General features: G+C 39.9%; 1 protein-coding gene across 1 annotated transcript in view; it reads right to left on the reverse strand.

Moving 5' to 3' along the window:
- Window positions 1-485: 485 nt before the first annotated feature.
- Window positions 486-23,203, reverse strand: part of KCNQ1 (potassium voltage-gated channel subfamily Q member 1) — a 551,524-nt gene continuing 528,806 nt past the window's right edge. Inside the window, exon 16 of the mRNA XM_045016478.1 lies at window positions 486-2,813. Within this exon, the coding sequence (XP_044872413.1) occupies window positions 2,613-2,813 (201 nt within the window). The 3' untranslated portion in view covers window positions 486-2,612. The remainder of the gene's footprint in view (window positions 2,814-23,203) is intronic.

Here is a 23,203-nt window from a genome sequence, read left to right on the forward strand (position 1 = left end):
AGGATTTTGGTGAAGGTGGTTTCTGAAATGTATACATTCACACATCAATGTGTAAAGTGTTTGCTTTTGGATCCTTTGGCATGAAATGTGTTGTGTTCAATGTTATTAGTACTGAGGTTTACCTGCCAGAAAGAAAATGAAGATATGATCTTGGAAGGTCTGGGTGCTGATGGCAGAGCTTTCTTGGTGGAAGCCCTGTGGCTCTGGAAATATGTGTAAACATGAACCTGGTTGCTTTTAGAAAGAGCTAAAACATCTCTTTGCCTGTATCTTCTCAACAGATTAAATCCTGTTTTCACAGCTCTCTAATTAAGATGCAGGCAGAACAGGTCGATGGAGGTTGGTCACTCTTACTGAGATCTTGTGTTTCAAATAAGGCACCCACACACCATGGTGACAGACCCAGAAAAAATATTAGTCTTTCTGGAATGTACCAAGTCTGTGGAGTTTAGAACAAATCAAAGTCATAGTACTCCCGTCCTGTATTTTATTAGGAAATTAACAGTCAGATTAATAACCTGAAATTACACGGTGAAGTTCATTAAAAAACAAATTCAAAATCATCACAATTATTTTTGATTTCTATAAAACATAATGCCCCGAAATAGTCCCTGTTTACAACTGTAAATTTCTACACCCTTAAAATGATCTACTATATAGCAGCAAGACTGAATAATTTTAACAATCGGTATAAGGAGATACAGTATGCTTTGCTCTATAATTCAACTGAGTTCAGACATGTTAGAAGATTAAATGTTTAAAACAAAGCCCAGACCTATTACCTATGCTACCCTGTGAGCTCAATTCAATCGATATGCACAAGTATTTCATGTTACTCATATGTTAAAGTGTGGTGAGGTTAACTGCTATGTAATATTAAGTGGCTATGGGGCCTCAGTTTTGCAAGGCCTTTCAAATATACAGGACTAAATATTCAGATCTTGGATTTTTATATCTATTGCTACAACAGTAGAAGAGTTTGTGACCTACCCCATCTGCCCTCCTCTTCATTTACCTGCAATAAACCTAGTCATTAATTTGGCCTAAATATTTGCTTTGTAATCACCAGTTTTCGGTCACTCTCTCAACCAGGGTGAACTTCATCAATGTTTAGAGAGCCAATACAAAACTTGTGCACCATTTAAGACCTACTGAAGCCTTTGAAGTGGACAGGCTTTATGCTGGCTTTTGGTATGGGGCGAATTTCACTCTAAGTCACCTACGTCCAAATCCTGCTCACCTCACTCATGTGAGTAGTCACACTGGGCCAAATTCTGCTCTCATTAATACAAAAATAAATGTGGAGGAACTTCACTAACTTCACTGGCATAAATAAGGGCAGAATTTGGCCCACTGACTTCAGTAGAGACTACTTGTATGAGTGTGACAAGTAGGATTTGGAGCCTGAATGACCAAGTCAATGTGAGTCTTTAGTTTTAATGGCCTTGGTCCCCTAAATTAGGGCCTAAGCCTTTGGGGGTTTTGAGTGTCTCCTGTTGGGAGCTGAGTGTTTTGAGTCCCTGATTCAGGAAAGCACTTAGGCACATGCTTAAATCTATCCCTAGTCAGGAAAAACATGCTTAAAGACTTAATGTATGTGCTTACATGCTGTACCGACTAGAGATGCATTTCTGAACTGGGGCCTCGGTTCCTATGGGAGTTGTGGATGCTCAAGCACTTGAGCGGATTCAAGCACTTGACCAACAAGATCCAGTTGCTTTAGACTTTTGCATGTATTTACTTGTAACATTTTTGGAAGTAATGCTACAAAAATTAGACATAGAAAAAATATAAAAGCAGTGAACACTCATTTTTAAAAGATCTTTCTGGACAAGCACATTTAGATAGTTGTGTTAACATTTATATATAAACTCTTTGGCAGCAGTTTCTAGAAAGCAGAATTATTTTTTTCATTGACGTATTTTATCCTTCTCCCACGAAAACTTCATATCTTAAAAAAATCTATAGCACTTTCCTCTATAAACAGTATGGTTTCAGATTAACCACTACTTCTTCCCTGAAGAAAAACAGATTAAAAAGAAAATCTAGTCATTATCTGGTAAGTGTTTATGTAACAGAGAAAAGAAAATAATTCACTGTGCGGTTTGTCATTCTCTAGAATGTCAGTGGTATGTTTATACAATAAAATCAACATAAGTTACCCCATTTTGCTTTAAAATCTAACTAGTAAAACTATATTGCTATCAGTAGATTCATAAACAGAATGCACACATTGCTATCTAAGTTCAAGTATTACTATATTTCCTTTAAAAAGAGCCATAAATTCCTTGCAATTTTGCCTGTCTTCTATGTTGTTTTGGTCTTGCAGTGCCATGATGAATTGCACTCGACTGTTCTTGAACAAAATAAAAATGGAACTTAAGAATGTACTGTGTTAAAACAACACAGCACAGAGGCCTTGAGGTGTGTTAGCTTGATAAATCTTCATCTGATCTGACTGACTGTCTTTGGAAGGAGTGTTTCAGAGGCGAGAAACATTGGTACAGTAGTCATGTGTGTTCCATATGGCTGATAAATTTAACTCTTTCCAGATTCACAACCTTCAGTTCCATTTAAAAAGGGAAAAAACAACCACCTGTATTTCTACCATATCAGGATATGTCATCTTGGATTCTTCTTGGTACTGTCAGTTGTTCATAAGTAGGGAGGGTGTTGTTAGGGAGGAAGAAATCTGAGTTAATGGTGTTGCTTCTCTGAGATGATCCGTTACTGCTTTGGCCATCCTGCTGATTGGAAACCAGGTGATGCAGCATATCTGTAATGAGGTTTAATTTCTGGTCCATTTGCATTACCTACAAAAACAAAGTGAAACATCTTTCAGTGTCAGAATTTGAGAAAGTAATAAGAAGACATGGCACAAGAATGACGTATTAAAAATAGCTTTTTCATAATTAGCACTGGCACGACTCCCTCCTATACATGCAAACTTCTGTTACTAAGAGAAAACCAAGATACTGAATACATTCATTATGGTAGGAGCATATCCAAGTTTTAGAGAGGCTTGTTAATATTCTAGCTAGGAATGTACAAGTGCTAGAGGAATTGGGCTCTTAAAGAGCAAGATCCACGTGTCAAAAGGGAACCGGGAAGCAGAATTTAGTGCTGAAGAGAATATAATTAAAAGTGTTTTTTTTTTAAAGAGCATAAAGACAAACTTCTAAAATGTCTATCTGTGCTAACTGCTTTAACATGCAAATTCCTACTCTACTTGGAATGATCTTTTTGTCAGACACAACTGGTGACTGAAACTTGTATTGTGTTCTTTGGGACAGAGTCCCAATGGCATAACGACCCCTTGATGTGACCCCAGGCCACAAAATGCCAAGCAGACAGACCCCTCCCTGTCTGAGGGGAAACCCCTGCTGGTGCAAATGCATGGCAGCCAGGTCCTATGTCTGTGCCCACTCCCAGTCCAACTTAGTAGGTTTATTGGGGTGTGTGCGTGGGGTGTTGTGGAGTCTGCTTTGCCAAACTGATCTTCCATTGGTGTTGGGTCCATTAAAGGCCCTTTGTCAAGGGTGCATTTTAGAGCAGCCCCATAGCTGCTCTAAATTACACTGGGGCCAGGGCTAGCCTCAGAATCAGGGAGAAGTAACTAGCTCCCTACTGCCTCTCCCCGCACCTCATAGTTCCACTGTACCTAGCCCTCTAAATTTCTTCTACTTTTATTTCAAACTATTTTAAAAAGAGAATCTGCTGTTTTGAGAAATATAATGTCAGGATTATTAAGAGCTAGACTGTGGATTTACCATAAGCCTGGAATATATTTTGAGCATGTCTGTGCTGCCCCAGGAGAAGACCTGGAACTGAACTGCATCTTAGGGTATTGTCTACACTGCAATTAAAAACCCCTGGCTGGCCTGTGCCAACTGACTTGGGCTCGCAGGGCTTGGGCTAAGGGGCTGTTTAATTGTGATGTAGACATTTGGGCTCAGGGTGAAGCTCTAGGACCCTGCAAGGTTAAAGGATCCCAGAGCCCCTTAAACAGCCCCTTAGCCCAAGCCCCATGATTGCGAGTCAGCTGGCATGGGCCGACTGTAGGTGTCTAATTGCAGCATAGACGTATCCTCACAGAGATACAGTTTGAGAGTCTGGTTTCCCCCTTGCTTCAGTGAGAAAGTAATCTGTAGTAGCCCTTTACCTGGCATAAAATACTTCCCTCTCTGTTTCAAATCAGCTATACTGGCTGTGCATTGAGGGGGCAAACTCAAAGCTACACCCACCCCAGCTCATCTACATAAGCAGCAGAGTAATCGTCCTATAGAGGCTTCTGTCCGCAACACAAGTAGCCTGCTTAGAGCAGCAAGAAATAAACCACAATATTGCCCTGTCTTGGATTTAGCGATCATAGCAGTTCTAAGATCTCAAGAAGAGAAACAATTATACACAAAAAGATGTAGCAGATTTTACAAAAAAAAAAAAGAAAAAATAACTTGATGAATGATGACAGAAAAATTATTGCTCAGAATATCTGCTGGAAAGTTGTAAAAGGTATTTAAACCAGCACAAGTAGGAGAAATCTATGTATTTCTGGCTATCATCCAAGTAGTAAACAGGATGGTAAAAGACAGCAAGACTGAGTAAAACACCAATATACCTGGATAATTTCAAAAGAGACTACAATGTTTTCCCACTGTAGAGAAAGTGCTGTTCTGATCAAATGCTTTGTACAACTAGTGGGGAAGCAGATATAGAAAATTCAAAAATATGAGGTGCCAGGGAATTATACTTTGCAGCTGTTTTTGAAAACATTAGTCAATGCATTCTAGTTGGTACAGGAAAGGCTGGCTGGAAATGGCTGTTGAAAGATGAGATTCTTAAAATGAGTAAGTTCAAGAACACATAGTGAACAACTTCTAGAAGGAAGCAGAGATGGAAAATGGTCAAGTTTTACTAAGCTTTGGTTTCATTCTATTAAATACTGGTACATTCCCTCAGAGAAAGGTGTATCTTTTCTGAAATGCATCCATTGTGGACGGTCCATTGAGGATGCTTCTGGGCATAACAATTGTCCTGCAGAATATCTCAATCCCGCATCCCCCTCTGCCTGAATATCACCTGTAGGATATTTCTATCACTTTCCCTGGCCCATTTGATTAAACTCTGAAGAAAAGCTACAGTCTAATTGCAATCTTGAGATACTAAGGGATAACTATTTCTATAAACAGAAATGTAATTTACTTAATTATCGTAATACTTTCAGAGAAGAACTGTGCACAGACATCTTCTCTCTCTCTTCTCCTCCATACTCCCTGCCCCTCAAACAGGGATTTTAACAGAGGAAACTCTGACCAAAAATGTACAGAACAATATATATTGATGGTGCTCTTGCAATGGTGAGCTATTCAACACGACAGTGGATTGGACTGAGGTTCTTCAACAGCTGTACATGCCGGTGATGAAGATATGGAAGAGTAAGTGAGATATGAATACCCTTGCTCGGAAATCAATTCCCAGAGATAACTTTCTCTAAGGAACCAAGGTTAGCTGCTGCATCTGTGCAGTGCAGGAGGCCCACAGAAGCAGATGAAAAGCTAATTATTATTGAGCTGAGTCACATGAGATTAAAAATAAAGGCCTTACTCCATGCCCCTGCTTATCTGTGTAAACCTTTAGAACCACAGGACAGAGTTTGTACAATGAGGTGGGGCTAGTTGGTTTTATTTATTGGCCTTTAATCTGTTCTATTTTTAAATAAAAACATTTCCTAAGTGTATTTAGTGTCCATGAAAGGCTTGATCCAAAGCCCATTGAAGTCAATGGCAGTCTTTGCAAGTCATAACTTTCCACTGACTTCTGTGGGCTTTGGATCAGACCCATAAACAGCTGGGTTGACCACTCCAGAGGCTCGCCCCTTCCTTCAGAGATTGCAGGGAATGGGGAGATTTAAGTTTCCCTATGCTGCTCCACTCATGTGGCTCATCCCTGTCAATCTTTACCCTCTGTTGAGTCTGCCAATGGGTGTCTTCCATTAGGAACTTGGCTAAGACCAACAATATATTTCATGAAAGCTAAAGAACAGCCATCGGAAGGCAAAAGTTTTGTGTTGCCACTAGCCTTTGATGTATTGGAACCAGTGGCCCTGTGGTGAAAGGCTCGCATGCTAACATTCCTCAGTCTTCCTGTTTTCATCCAAATATTAATCCATAACGTATCTCTCTAAACTAATATTCATTTGCTTCCATCAAAGATAATTGCACTAGTTACAAAAATAACACAGTGAAATAAGAGTAACAGTACCATACTTATGAAACTGGATTTAAATACATTTAACATATCTTGTATAGAAATGTAAGATTTCCCCTTGAACCATGCTTTCAAACACATTTACTTGATTAGAAATTAACTATGGTGCCAAAAAGTGTAATAAAAGCAAAGCAAACAGAAAAACTGCTGATGTTAGTGTAATCTCAACTCCTCTGGACAACTCTGATCCTTTTACTTAAAACAGCAAACGGTGCTAATAAAACAGAAAAATAACTCACACTGATTTTGTTTCTTTTGTGTAAACACCAAAGAAAGTGCTATTGGCAGACTTGAGTTTTATAGAAAAAGAATATGCAAAGTGTATGTGATCAGATACTATAGATGCAACTCATTTTCACTGTAAGTTTGCATTCTGGAGAGTTGCTGGGAGCAGGCAAGCAGTGGTTTGAAATCTTTGTTTGGAAATTACACACCAACATTATTCACACACAGGAGTTTCTATGGATGAAAGAAGCATTCCCCCCACAAGAATAAATGCCCTCTCCTTAAAAAAGGTGTGTGCCCAAGATTCATAAATTGACTTCAATCGAGTTAAGCAGATTTATACCATTTTAGGATCTAGCTCATAGAAACAAATCTAAATCTTCATGAAGATGCATTAAACTGAAATACTACCAAAATAGCTTCTCTTGAAGACTGATGGTTCAGAGAGCAAATCTGGGATCACTCATCATGAGCAAATGTTACAACTGTATTTACTCTCTCACTCGGAAGAAGTTATAGGGGTGTGTGATTCACCATGAACCACAAGGTACTCTTATGGCATGTTTTCAGAAAAAGCTATTTAGTTCTACATAGTCAGAAAAAAAATTACATGCCAATTTTCAAAAAGGTACCAAAAAGCATTCCAGGAGGTGTTAGTGAACAAGACAGAAATTATTCTTGTTGAGAAGGGGGAAGAAAAAAAGTCAAGAGTAATTTGTCTTTTAAAATTCAATAGACCTTTATACTCTTTGCATTTTAAAGATTCTATAATTTTAAGCATCCATGACAAACTTACAGTCAAATTCAGAAAATGAATTATAACAATTAAGCTGATAATAATCTAGCATGAAAGCCTCACTCCCACTCTGGCTCCTTGACGCCAGGTAAAAAGGTTGCAGTGACAAAAAGGGGGCTGTAATAGTCCCTGTGGCAGCTGGATGAGGATTCCCTGATGCAGCCACCATGGAAGGCTGCCTTCTGAGGACCCAGCTGCAAGCCCTGATGTAGGGAATGAGTTGGGGGAGGGGCTGGGGCAGGAGAAGTATTTTGGGGAGCAGTGCTGTCAGCTGTGGAGAGTTAGGGCAGTGCTGTGACTCACAGGGATAACTTAGACCGGACCCCAGGTTTCCTATATTATGCTGAGGGCCATTTCAGTCCCTGGAACAGCTCAGAATCGGGAGGGTGAAAATGGATTAAACCTGCTTTAGCTCCTCCTCCCCTTTGCTCTGAGTTCTGTCTCTCTTAGAGGCACAGCATAGAATGACCCCTAAAATTTTTATTTAAAACAATTACTTTCGCAAAAAATTAAAGCTATTCCTCTGTAGGAGTTAGGACAAAAATGCTGGGGCATAATTATCTATGTCCTTAACACAGCTGAATGATGCAACAGGCACCTGGGATTGACACAACAGAAATGTTCAGCATACACAGTATGTGCATAATGCTATTCAGTTAAATCAAGTGACTGCATTTGTGCTTAGAACAGGAACACAGGAAAGGTGTAAACAGACATACAGAAGTAGCAGAATGTAGGCTACACATTGCTAAATGAACACTTGGATCTTAATACCAAATATCTGATGGTGTCTAAAGACTAGCGTCCTGATTCTGCAACCCTTACTTATCTTGAGCAGTAATTATTTTGTGAGAGTAGTCACTGAGTCTTGTCTACACCATGCAGCTTTTAGAGATAAGGCTGTATCGACACAGCCTTGTCGCTAAAAGTCAGCATGTGTTAACACTCTTTTTTGGTACTTTGTTGGCACTTTTGCCGACAAAATACTTCCAGCCCTGCGAGCGGCGTTAACTTTGTCGGCAGGAGAGCGCTCTTGCCGACAAAGCCGCATTCACACTGCCACTTGAGTTGGCAAAACCTTTGTCTTTTGTGGGGGGGCTTTTTTAAGTACCCGTGAAAGACAAAAGTTTTGTCTACACTGCGAAATTGTCAACAAGTCCTGAGTTTAATGGGACTACTCATGTAAGTACTAGTCAATGTGTTTAAGAGTTGTGGGAGAGGTCCATAGGTGCTTATACTCCCTTATGGCTTCTTATTGAAAAAGACCTTACTGTTCTTTTTTGTTCTCACAGCCATGATTTACTTCTAATTCTTTGGTCCTCTGAAGAGAAACTCCACTGTCAGTTGCTCCTTTCTGTGTCACTGCAGAATCCTCTCTCCATTCTTCACTCAATACCACATTCTGGAATAATCCAACATTTTCTCTGACAAAAAACAAACTTTTCAGTTCACTTTGGGAACCACACAATCGTTTTCAGATGGGCAAGATTCTCAATTGAAGGGAAGATTGCAACAGCAAGACTTGCAGGATTCCTTAAATTAGTTTATGCAAGCACATGTGGAAAGGATCCTGCATCAAACTGTGAAGCTTTCTATATTGCCCTTTGGAAAAGGATTGGTATGTCTGAAGCTAAACTACTTTTTGCAAGCCATTGTTCTAACTGGCTAAATTATTTTGTGGTATCAGATGTCTAGTCTATTACATATTTTATGTAGGTTTCTTGATAATAAATGGAGAAGTGCCAAAGACCCAGTTCTCTAGTTCCTTTCTTATCTATATCACTGTTTGTAGTATCTGAGCACATAAAGAAGCTTGTGTTTAATTCTGCATTTGCTCCCATCCAAATGACCATGGAAACATGGGTTTCCAGAACAGTTTTTTGATTATATCAGGGGTAGGAAATGGAAAAGGAACAGAAATCTGGGTAGCACATTAATTTTGTTGCTTCTACTCTACCTGTGGCAGCTAGTGGTAGAAATCGGATTTAATTTGTTTAATGGGTTCAGTATTATTATAGAGATTCTTATTGATCAGTTGTGGTTCCAAGACATCAGAAGCCTTCTTTATTCCAGTTACAAGACTCAAGATTCCTGAGAATTGGTGCCCTCTTATCAGAGCTCCTGATTTAAATTTGTTTACTTTGTAGTCAGAGATTAGGCTGAATGCTTGCAGTTGGCTAAGGCCTGTCACTGAGGCATTTATAGGAGAATATCATCTGCAAGAAGAGAGGTTTTCTTCTCCAGACCATCTGTACTTTCCCCTGAGAGTTGTCCAAAGAAGGGTGGTCTGTGTGGGGTGGGTGAGGGACACGGGAAGTCAGACCAAAGCGGAAACCCTCTCCCATAATGCACAAATCTCCAGCCTTAGAAAAAGAAAAACCTGAACATTTGAACAAAAATTAGAAAGTTTTATGGGCTTTATGTAACATGTTTCTTTGCTACTCAATAAAAATAATAGTCACCAGAGCAACTGCCACATAAAAATGCTACTTTCGAAAAAGAAAGCACCTTCAGACATAAAGACACTTGCTGCATACCATGTTGGGTTTTATAAAACTCACAAGGCCTAAAGGTAACCCTCCTGCACAAAGCTGTCAGTGTCAATCTCTCCCTCACTTTGAGGATACTAACAGTTTTGTCAGTAAAGGGAGATTGGCGTTGCTCCAGTCTCGCTCCACAATTTTATAGCTCTAAAATAGGAATGCCCGAATGCAGGTTTTTTTAATCTGTAACTGTTAAATCACTGCTACCAAGTCTCCATTAATCAGTGCATGACAACGTGTGTTTTCAAGTGTGCAACGGTAAGTGCGGAGTGGAAAGAAACTTCCAACTCACCAGGTGTGGATCAGAGCTCAAACACAACTTGGATTACTGTGAGGTATTTTCTGTACATATAAGCCAAGTATTGGCTCTGGTTCCCTAGGGATTTATCTTGATAACAGGCTGAACTGCTGAGCTGTTAAAAAGGCCTTGACTTGATACTATAAATTCCTCACGCACTGTAAGGAAATTAAGTTTTGTCACATACTTTTCTTAACTTTGGCACAAAGTTAACAAATTGATAAACCAGTTTCTGAGAACCAACACTTGATTTTCTTGGATGGTACCACACGCTATATCCAACACCAACATCTGGCCATTTGATCAATGGCTGTAGGGCTCTTAGCATTTTAAAATAATGTTTTCTTGACTTAGTTGTACTGTTCAGCTTCTACAGTAAAATCCTCAAGGCTCCAGATACTCAAGCTACATGTAAAGAGAAAATAGACAGGGTAATATTTTAAAATGAGATGTTTATTTTTATTAAAATTGTGGGAGGAGTAGGACAAAGGAAATCTTAGTAAGATGGGTTTTAGTCATGTGAAATACTATTGAAAAATAAGAGTAGCTGATTCTGATCTCACTTACTAAAGTCTAAATATATCTAAGGTACTTTACATGGCCCCCATCACCACAGTATTGGAGTGCTTCACAATCTTTAATGTGTTTATCCTCAACTCTTCTGCCAGGTATATAAGCACTGTCCTCTCCATTTTACACATGGGAAACTTAGGCACAGAGAGACTAAGTAAAAACTTGCCCATGGTCACACAGGAAGTCTGCGGCAAAGCAGGGTCTTGAACCAAGATCTCCTAAGGGTCCCCCAACCTCGGCTTATGCCCTAACCACAATTCTTACTTTCTAAATACTGAACTGAATGAAACCAATGGAGTTAGCTCTGTGTCTATCACTGATATGATCTCTTACACTTACATTTCTTTACTAAATAAAAATGCCTCATAGTTTTGACCTTGAAGGTTTTATGTGAACAAAAGTCCCATTTTTGTGGCCTTTATTCAGAAACACCAAGGGAAAAACAAACTCCACAAGTTTATGCTAAATAATCCAATCCTTATTTGTTACATAGTAGTAATTTAGCACAGTTTATTGAATGTGGACATATTTGTGCAATATTTTTGGGAGAGGATAGAGAGCTATTTTAATGCTATTTTTCAGAGAGCCATATGAGCTTCCCCTTTAATTTTGTTCAGCTACGTGACAAATAATAAAAGACCTGCTCTGACAAATTAAACACACAAAATCACTTGGAAAAAACAATTAAATGCCGTGCCCTCAGAATCTGTGACTTGCATAGAAACCAGCACTGAACATGGGTAGCATGTTTGAATGACTGCACCTTTTAAATGCTGATCGCTTCAATTTCCAGGAGGTAAGCAATTCATGAGGAAAGCTCGAGGAATGACATGTGCTCTTCCCCATGATGCACAATCAGATAAAGCACTTTATACACTACGAGAATAAGGAATATTGTACAATTGAATAGAAGTCCTTCATTGATCTTTTCTGGCCACTCACACAAATGTCATCTACACTCCTTTATGTGCGCATGTTTCTGACAATGTTTAGAATGGCAAACACATCTAACTGTTAAAGGAGACTGTGATGTTACACTCCATATTCTTTATGGAAATATGCTTATTATATGGATATGGCATAACTGAGATATACTTTATGCAATATGCGTCATGTAAGGTATAATTGAAAAGGTTATGATTTACTGAATGTGATTATCCAATTTGTATGCCTGTATCATTTCTGTATCTAAAGTTAGGAATATTGTCCATGTAGCTGTATTTCAAATGTGTTACTTTGGGTGACACCCACAACTAGCCCTTCAGGTACAACAATGAAAAGCCAGACAGGGCTGATGGCCCATCAGCAAAGACAGTGGTCTGTGAAAGAGTTTAGTCTTCCTATAGATGCCCATACAGCCTGCGAGTAATGGCTGCTACGACCCTGCCAAGACATGTGACTGAGCCACCTGATACTGGGCCCCTCCCCCCTACCCCATTAGAATGCCAGTGTTTTTCCACTTGAAGACAAAGGATTCCTGCCATACACAAAAGCTATATAGGGCAGGGGAGTGACATCATTGTGGTTCTCCTCTTCATCCTTGCCCAAAGAGACTGGGGAAACACCTGGAAGCAAGAACTCAACTGTGGGAGACATTAAAGTTCTGCTTGGAATGAAAGAGACATGGGGAAGAATAAGGACTAGTGACAGGATAACCAGTGTGGGAGAAAGAGAACAGAAATAATAAAAATGGGGAAGAAAGCAGGTAGAAAAGTGAGAAGAGAAAGAAACCGGAATGGAGAAAAGGGAAAATAATAAAAACAGAGGACAGAAGAAGAAAAAGAAGGGAATTAAGGAATGGGAAATGGAAAGAAAAAGCAAGACTAAAATCAGTAGTATGGTTAATAGGTTCCTATGAATCTGATTGATCCCTTCTGCAGAGATGAGGATGGGAAAGGGTGAGCATGCTGTGGCAATAAAGAGGGCACAGCTCTGCACTGGGGAGGAGACAGGTGAACTGGCATAGATCCTGATGAAAAATGGGTGGGGGAACCAGGAGACCTCAGGGACCATGAAGACAGTGCATCACCATGCACCAATGTGAGGCCTTGGCATAAAGATGCAAATATTGCAATCTTGCCTCACAGCACAATTTGGTAAAGCAAATTGGAAAAATGGGCATTTCCTCACCTATTCCGCCAAAATTTCAACGAAAGCTAACAAATATGTGTTTTTGCTGACATTTAAATTTCAACTTTGTTGAAAAGCTGGAAGATATCTGGTTTTGACAAAATGCTGAAATTCCAAATTTTTGTGAAAATATTTGGCTTATTGAAAACCCAATTTTCTGTTGAAAAACAGTTTAGATAATTTTTTTTGACTATCCCTTAATTGGAGTTTGGGGGAGGGAATCCCTCTGACATCAGCCGATACTGGCCCTGGTGGTCTCACAGCCCAAACAAATGCCCAAAATGTGTGTTATGCTCACAAAGTTAATGGGCAATCAAAGGATTACAACCATGCAATTAAAATTTGTGATTGAGTTTTGTTGAAGATAAATCAGATGTGACTTAAAATACATGGAAATTCTCAGGCTAGGACACTGTCCCAAATCTGCAGTCTTTGGACTGAGCACAAGCCTCAAGATGCAGCCTACTCTACTGAGAAATAAAAAAAAAATCTCTGACCTTTGTAAACCCTTTCCTCTGACACACGTCATAACCAGAAGATTGAAAACAGATAGACTGTAGATAGAATGTAGAGCTAGGATTTAAAGTGCTGCTTTTCCTGCTCATGAAGTCAGGGAATGTTAAAAGCTCAGAATATGGGATTTTTAGTGGAATTTGCGCTCCTAAATTACTTAGATACTTTTGAAAAACCCACCTTTTGTCTACAGAGATATAGCAATTGTCATACTGAAACAGACCAATGGTTGACAGAATGTAGTGTCCTGTTTCCAACAATAGCCTTTATCAGATCCTGCCAAGGAAGATAAAATTCCCCTCCACTGCCAATAGAAAATCTAGGCTTTTTCTGTTATTTACTGTACAGACTGTACCTCTGTATTCACACCCTATACACTATTGTAATAATCTTTGCACAAAGTATACCTTGTAAGGTATCATTTGAAAACTCATAATTTGCTGATAAAATATGGGTGGCAACACTGTATGTGAAGTTATAAGATGGTGGTATGGTGGTGGTAACACATATTCCAAACTGAGGTTCGCAAACAGTTCTGTCTCAAACAAAGGAATGTGTGCTCTGCTTAATTTGCATTTAAGCAGTAAACGGAGTCATTAAGCAGGAAGGGAAACAAAGGAAACTCAAACAGGTGAGGGAAAAAGTAGCAGGGAACATCCTTTCACATAGACTCTGTCTCCTGAACCTCAGCTGCAAATGTTTTTCAAGAGCGGCACTGACTCTATAAAAAGGGGGGATCAACACCCCAAAGCACCCCTCTCTCTCTGCCGGCCCATCGCACTGACAGCACCTGAAGCGACAAAGGAAGCAGTCGTTGGGTACTGGGAGAAGGGGTCCTGATCTAAAAAGTTTGGTCTGTAAAATATTAAGGAATAGCCTCTCCTTGACCAATCGCATCTTCTCTTCCAAATGTGGACCTTACCTTTAAAACTGAGAGATCATCATCTTTACGATAAGGGAATGACAACAAAACCACTCCCAATTTACGTATAGACAATATAATCTCACATCTATCAAGTGCCTTTCATTTCAAAGTGCTTTACAAACTATACATCACTGAAAAGCAGCTGTGCATAGGGTGGCAGCGAGGGCTTAGCATAACAGGATGGGAGAAAGGAAATATTAGCCAGGGAAAATGGAAGACTTTTCTTTGGAGAAATGCACCACGGGACCCTCAGTGTCTACAGACAGTGACTAGATTCTCAGTTTTTAAAGACCTGATTTGAATGACTGGCCCACAGCTAATTGCATGGAACTCAATGTAGGTAGCTCTTATGAAAGGCAGAGTCAATCCTGTGTGATTTAACACACATGTACAGGCACGTATATCTCTGCACGGGAAGGGATATACAATGGACTGGGTCTAGCTATGATATTTATTTCCACTGGTTATGAATTGGCCCCTAATTTCATGGAAGATGGAAAAAATAATAATAGATAGCACGTTTCATCTTTAAAGCAATGAACTAATGTTAACTAATTTATCCTCATGCTGCCACTGTGAGGTAGCTGAGTGTCATTATTCCTGTCTCAAAGACAGGAACATTTAGCAAAGCAGTTAATGGCCTGATTTTCAGGAGTGCTGAGCACTCACAACTCCCAGTGAGCTAATCAAATGAAACCTTAAAAAAATAGGTCCTCTGAGTTCACCTCAAAGATCCCAAGGGCCGTTTCCATGGGAGCAGGGTGGGGAGTTTTGCCCTGCTTTCCTTGGGCAGTATTTCTGCTCTGCTGCCTGTGTGCAAAGCGTTGCGCACTGGCTGTCACATCTGAATAGGAGTTGTGTGTGCTCAGAACATGTGAGAAGTCACATTATAAATAACTAGCTCAAGGCCACAGAATCAGTCAGTGACAGAGGAAAGATTAGAATTTAGCAATTCTTGGTTCCCAGTCATATGCTCAGACCACTGGACTACATCTCTCTTTCACATGTCTTGCTGACTTTGGATATTAGACAACAGCATTTTCCCAGTTGCTGCTCTCCATTGTGAATGTGGAACAGAGGACTATGTAGCTATTTTAGGGTTAAACAAGCAAAAGACTTGAATTAGAATAAAGAAACCTCCAAAAACTCTCCAACTTACAAAAAAAATTGACTTCTTTCCAAAGTGGACTGTTACGCTTCTTGCATCCTGGCTCTTATTCCAGTGTGATACTAGGACTATGACTAATAACCCCCTGCCTGAATACTGCTGATAATTTCACTGTTGAGTAGCTGTCCTGGTTCTGGTTCACCATAGCATGCACTGAAGTTGCCAAGATTTTATCAAAAAAAGCAAAGAACGAGATACACACTCACAGGTCCCTAGTGTTATAAATACATTTTTCAGTCAATGCATTTAGCTTCTATGCTGTTACAAGACATTTCCCACCCTAACCCCCAAAAGTTATTTTTCAGATGCCTGCAAAGACTGTGGTTCTCTATTTCTGTCTCTGACACACACACACGTTTCTTAATTTAAAACAGGTTTGAAACTGCTGCTATTTATTTTAAGCAAACGTGCCATGTATCACATTGGGTTAGGTCAGCTTTGCTTATGTTATGTTTCACACTTTGCCCAGATGAGGCAGCCATATTCCTTTTCAAAGGAGGGGAAGGTGAGGGACATTGACATTTTGCATAAGAGGCTCCAAATCTGGCTTACAATGGAAACTCAGTTGCAACCTTAACTATGGTACCACCAGCACCGCTCCATAAAACAAAATAAAACAGAGAGGAAAAAAGAACAAACTCAGCTAATCAATAAGCAATTAATTTGTTGCAAGAACACTCTCCATAGCTTTAGACACTTGTCGCTTTCATAGATTCCTGGATTCCAAGGCCAGAAGGGAGCACTGTGATCATCTAGCCTGACCTCCTGAATAGCACAGGACGTAGAACTTCCCCACAATAATTCCTAGAGCATCTTTAAAAAAAATCCAATCTTGATTTAAAAATTGCCAATGATGGCAACTCCTGATAAATTGTTCCAACAGTTAATTACCCTCATTGTTAAAAACGTACGCCTTATTTCCAGTCTGAATTTGTTTAGCTGCAACTTCCAGCCATTTGTTCTGTAAACTCAAGGGAAGGTAGAATTTAAACAGCTCAATCTATGTAAACCCGGAAGTGTCCATTCTCACTGGGCAGGGTTGTAGCATGTCTCCCCAATGCTATCCCCTTGGAAATTGCAAGAAGAGTGTGGTGGGGTGTACTACCCATTCAAGGGACAATCTGGACCTTACAGTCAAAACAGCCTGGGTGCAATCAAGGAGCACCCTGCCCATCCTGTGCCTGGGGGCATATGTATAAACAAGAAAAGGAAGCTGAGCAAGAGAAAGTTCCTTAAGAGCTCCCTTAGGCTCCAGGACACTAGCGTGACCTGACCCTTAAAGACTTTGTTTTTAAGTTTGGCTGCTCTGACTCCAGGTTCTGAGGAAGGGCATTATGAATTTGATTAAGCCGCTCCTTCCCTGACCTGAAGCTTGAGAGAGAGAGATAGAGAGAGTGCCTGCCTACCTCTGAGAACAATAGGAGAGCTAGAAACTCCCGCAGAGTCTGTTTGATGACCTTTTTAAAGGGGACTTTTTTTTCTTTTTCTTTTTAACTCGTTAGCTTACCTCCCTCTTGTCAGATCTGGGTCAGGGAGACACCCCTAATCTTCCAGTTCCCGTCTCAACTGCAGGAAATGTCATGGGGGACAAGATTTTCAAAAGTGACTAGTGGTTTTGAGTGCTTGGGTGCTCAGCTTGAGACACTGTGAAGGGGCCTGGTTTTCAGAAAGTATTGAGCTCCTGCTTTCAGGAAATCAGGACCCTATTAGATGTCTCAAGTTGGGCACCCAAAAATCACTAGTCACTTTTGACAGCTTTGGCTGCTGCCACTGTGACGGTAACAAGAGGGATCACACGCAGTTCTTTTCCATATGTTTTGTCTGGCTGAATGCATGTCTTGAAGGCGAGGGTGGGTGACACCAAAATACCGGGTAGGGGGAGAGGATGGGTGTTATGCAGGATGAGAGGGAGGGGACTGGATCTCCCAGTGTGGAACCCAGACCCCATAGTTGGGGGGAAAGGGCTGTGAGGATAAATCCATTAAATGTTTGTAAGGTGCACTGAGATCCCTGCGTGGGAGGTGCTGTAGGAGTACAGAGTATAATCATTAGATTATTGCAGGTGGGGAAAAAAAAAAGACCATTGACATTTTACATTTTTCTTTCAGCATAAAACATCAAGGATGACTTCAGTGGGTTTTCCAAAAAGACTTTCTGCCCGTTTATTTTTTAGCATCTGTGATCTACTCATTATTTGCAATTTGATAGTTATTAAATGGGTAAAAAGACAAAAGCTCTTTTATACCCTAAATCAGCACACAAAATTAATAACCATAAGATGACTTATGAGCAATCAAAAGAGAGAGAGAGACAGAGAGAAAAAAACCAATTAGAATAACAGCTAGTTTTGAGATTCCCTGAGGGGCACTGGTGATTGAACTAACACCAACAGAGAATCTGTGTTTGATGTGGTCACAAATTTGTTTTCAAAAGAAAATTTTTTAAAAGGGTTCTTTCAAGAGAAATTTTTGCAAAGCAAGCTCAGCGACATAATTGGACCAGAAATACTTTGATAAATATTATGATGATGAAGATGTTATTTATGAGCTGGTAGCATAGGAAGGTTAGCAATCCCAGTGACAAAGTGACAAGCACACACTCCTTTTGAACACACACAAATTACATTGCATGTAAAGAGGCTTCCTGTATTCTTTGCTATTGCATTCACTTTTACAAACAAACAGATGCAAGACAAAACACTGCAGTGGGAAATCTCAGTGCAATTAAAGGAAACCACATAGAATTCCAAAGGCACATTTTTTTCTTACCTGCCTGCACAAAGTTCAGAGGTGAAATTTGTGATAAAATGTCTGGAAGCAAGTTCTACTCCCCCGCCTCCTAACTGCTAACACCTTTACTGAAATGGTATTGCTGGAAGATTGGTAGAAATTCCATGCTTGAATAATAATAGCAACATGAATAGTCTACCAATCACCTGCTCAGGATGGTAGTGATGACTGTGAAATGCTCAGGGAGATTAGAGAGGCTACAAAAATAGAAAACCCAATAATAATGGGGGATTTCAACTATCCCCATACTGACTGGGAACATGTCACCTCAGAATGGGATGCAGAGATAAAATTTCTAGACTCCACTAATGACTGCTTCTTGGAGCAGCTAGTCCTGGAACCCATAGGGGGAGAGGAAATTCTTGGTTTAGTCCTAAGTGGCACACAGGATCTGGTCCCAGAGGTGAATAGAGTTGAATCGCTCAGTAATAACAACCATAATGTAATTGCATTTAACATCCTTGTAGAGAGGAAAATACCAAAGAGACTCACCACTGCAGCATTTAACTTCAAAAAGGGGAACTACACAAAAATGAGGAAGCTAGTTAAACAGAAATTAAAAGGAACAGTCACAAGAGTGAAATGCCTGCAAGCTGCATGGAAACTTTTTAAAATCATCATAATAGAGGCTCAAACTAAATGCGTACCCCAAGTTTTTTTTAAAAAGTAAGAGGTCCCAAAAAATGCCATCATGGCTAAACAACAGAGTAAAAGAGGCCTTTAGAGACAAAAATGCATCCTTTAAAAACTGGAAGTCAAATCCTGCGGAAGAAAATAGAAAGGAGCATAAACTCTGGCAAGTCAAGTGTAAACGTCTTATTTGGCAGAAGATTCTGCTCTATTTTACATCTCATCCAAAAGATGTCACCTTCACCAACACAGTGTCCCTTAACTCCATGCTGGACATTGGTTCATTACTGACTCGGGGGTAAAGTATCATTTACTGAATCAACGCCAGCAAGCAGCATCCTGAACTTCCTGGAAGTGTCTTTTTCATGTTCTCACACAGCCAAACTTCTTAGCTTGTAAGATCTGAGAGGATCACAGCACAAAACTGGCTGAGCTGCAGGCAGTTCTTATTTTTCCTTCACATGTTTTCCTTGACAAATTGAAAAGGGGTTACTATGAAGTTAATCATTTCATTTCCCTTCTAATCTCTGCTTCTGCACATTTATGCAGGCATTAAAAAAGTAAAGTCAAGTAAGCTTAAAGCTGAAGAAGAGGCTGAAGCAAATGGAAGTTTGATTTAAATCATAGTAGTCCCTTTCTCAATTTCAAAAAATTGACATGGCCTGTGAATAAGTGTCATTCTCCAGGGTAGCATTTTTATATGACTGCTTTATATAGATAAAACTTTGACTTCTACATGTTTGGGGTCCAATATTGCAATGTGCAGAACACTTCTTCTAAGATGTCCTCCACTCTCACTGAATTGAATTATTAAGATGTATGCATTCAAGAAAAGCTAACTACATGTGAAAACACAGTGGGTCTTGAATGTGATTTGACCTCTCAACCGTGTCATCACTTTGGATGCATTACTTCCCTACACAGCCCTCTCCTTTCAGTGCAGGTTTCTTCTTTTGAACAACAGTCCTTGATTTTCAGCTTGTTATAGAATTTGCTAATATCTGTTGCCTATTTCTTCAGAATGTTTTAGGCCATCTGCAGGCTAAATTACCAGTAACAGTCCATGAACTGCCAATCAAAGCTGAGTCTATACCTCCTGTGCACAGCGGTGATTGCACAATACTAGAGGTCAAAACAAGGTTTCTCTCCTCGTGTATTGTAATCACGGCCTATTTACAATTCTATGGATAATTTCATTATTGCAAGAGGCTTGTATATCAGAGCTGGACAAAGAAGCTTTCCATGTGTAGAAAATGACTTGAACTTGACCTTTGCCAACAGTCCCACAGCCTGCAAGTACTTTTGTTTGTACAGTGAGCACCTGTACTAATTACGCACTTCACTAACTTGAGGTCACTGCTTATGACAAAGGTTTATATCAGCCACCAAAGGGGACAGACATCAGCAGCCATTCCAACCCCTCCCCCAATAAAAAATAAACCATCCCAACCAAACCTCTAACCAAGCAAACTCAACAACGTCCTAAACATCAAAGTATCTATAGCTAAAGTTTGCCTATCTAAAGATTGCAATATCCCACTGCAAGGCAGGTTGAGACTGTGTCTTTAGAGAATCTAAGGCTATGTCTACACTACGCAGCTTTTAGCGACACAGCTGTTCTGCTACAGCCATGCTGCTAAAAGGTGAGCAGTGTAGCAGCTGTTTGTCCGCAGGAGAGAGCTCTCCTGCTGACAAAAACCCTCCATCCTCAATGAGCAGCGTTAGCTTTGTTGGCTGGAGAGCACTCCTACCGACAAAGCGCTGCTCACACTGGCGCTTGTCGTTGGCAAAACTTTTGTTTTTGGGGGTGTTTGTATTTTTTTAACACCTCTGAACGACAAAAGTTTTCTTTCACTTGCCTAAATGACAGGTGAAGATTAAAGGAGTAATTAGATGTTATTGTCAAAATCTAAAGTTTAGTATTATTTTTGGATTAAAAATCAAATAATCCTTTTAACTTTCATGTTGACTACTTTTTTCATAGCATATCAGCATACTGTAAAGCCCTGCCCCAGCAAAGCTCGTAAACATGTGAGTAATGCCAAATGATATTATTTCACTCACTGTGTGATTCATGGGGACCTCTCGTGCACCTATTGTTACACGTGCTTAATGCTTAAGTCAGCACTGACCCTATGACTGAGGCTCCCGGGCATTATGATAAAACAAATAATAAATAATAATAAACTTGTGACTATTGCCTGTATGGAGTTCCATATTTGAGGTCCTCTCCAGCCATTGCAACATTCTTCAATTTTCCCCATTAGCCTCCCCGCTTTTCAGGTGACACTAGTCAACACTATTACTCTCCTTGGCTAAACAAGCCATTGTTAGTTCTGGGCCTCTCCCTTGCCTATTGCTTGCACCTATCCTCAGCCTTACTCTGCAACTGCTTCCTAGGCCCTATGTGACTTTCTTCACTATTCTTCCCCCCAGCTATTTCTGGTGCAGAGGGGTTGAGCTACCAACACACAATATGCGGGTGTCAGTTTGTATGCCTCTAGTACCCGACATACTCCCAGGCTTTTCAACTCATGGTTATTTACAAGAATGATTCCACAACTATGACAAATACGCCTTGTCCTATACCGTATTTCTAGTCATTGGTGCTCTGTTATCAAAAGATATTGTATTCTGGAAATAACAGCATTCAAAATAATGGTGTTCTAAGTCTGGAGATAGACAGCCCAGTTCATGGTATTTAATCCAAAAACCAGCCTCTAAGGGTATGTCTACCCAGCCCAGGGTAGGGAGTCTTCAGCCATGGGTTGACAGACTTGGGCTCATGGGGTTTGCGCTACTGCACTAAAAATAGCAGTGTAGATGTTGTGGCTCGGACTAGAGCTTGGGCTCTGCTGCCTGGGGAAGGGAGGTGGGGTCCAGTGTTTGAGTCGCAACATCTACACAGCTATTTTTAGCACTGTAGCATGAGACCAAGTCTGTCGACCTGGCTCAGAGACTCGCTGCTACACACTATATAGACGTACCCTAAAAGATTTGAATGGGCTTCAGAGATAGCTGTATTCTACCAATTTCTCTCACCATCACTCTGTCGGTCAGGGATCAAAGTTTAACAGTGGATCTCTGAACTGGCAATTCATACACATAGTTGAAAGCTTACTTCAGGTTCATGCTTGCTCCAGTTTAATACACCTCAAAAATTTGTTTTCCTTAATATAGTAATTACATAATTCCTGTCACCTAGAGAGAACCCTAAGTGACTGACACAGGGATCTCTACTGAAATGCAGGAGCCATCTTGCACCACCGGCAGCATACAAGGGATAGAATGTGGAGAATAATTTCTCCAACTGAAACTGAAAGCATGGGGTAGGGAGACAGAATGACTGACAGAGGGAGCCACTCTCAGCGACCCACCCAAAATGTAAATACTAAAAATCCAAAGGGACCCAAATCCCCAGAATCACAAAAATCTACACAGTAGGCCCAGAAATGCTGCTAACACCTTTCCAGCAAGACCTAGAAAATTACATGTTTTATAGCAAATTACCTCTAAATCCATTAATCTATACTTCATTCTGTGAAATATTTATAGTTTATAAGCAGATGGTTTAAAATTTTAATGAAAAATGTGTATACACAAGTCTCATACTATTTATATGACCTTTTCTCAATCAGATTAATTAAACAGCATTAGAAGAAAGTCCCTCGTAGCTGAATGTATCCCGCTTTCTGGAGTGCCATGAAACAGCTCATCATTACTCATCAACGAAATGAACTTCCCAACAATGTATCCAAAACACACAATGGGCCTGGCTCCATTTGCTTTTACACTGGATTGAATCAGGAGTAAATCCATTGATGTCAGTGGAGTTAAACTAGTTTAAGTGAGTTGAGCATTAGGCCCACTTTTAGTACTTCTTAGAATGGTCCATTCCAAAGACACACCATAGCCCCCGCCAGTAATGACAATTTCATATTGCTGTCGCTGATATTTGTTAAGCAATTCTTTCGTCAGGGGTACAAGGAGAACAGTGATTCCTTTTTACACTATTAGAAAAATTGCAATGTACAGAAAAGCACAACCACTTTATATGACATTTTTATTTCATTCTTTTGTTATTTAAAATGGCAGATTTCATTTTTTATAATAGCACGTGGTCCATAAATATGCTGTAAAAGAGCAAAACAAACCTGGCTGAATAAATTCTAAGCTGCTAAAGTTTCAGATAGAAAATTACAAGGTCTTTAGAATGTACTGTCAAATTAATAAGTGTAAGGTTATTTGAAGTATAATTTTCAAAATTTGTTTGCGATGTGTTTAAACATACACTCCTGAGACTATATGTAAAAGCTCCAAACTGCAGAACAATAATTGGCTTGTGA

This window comes from Mauremys mutica, chromosome 4 (assembly GCF_020497125.1).
Source record: "Mauremys mutica isolate MM-2020 ecotype Southern chromosome 4, ASM2049712v1, whole genome shotgun sequence".
NCBI lineage: Eukaryota > Metazoa > Chordata > Testudines > Geoemydidae > Mauremys > Mauremys mutica.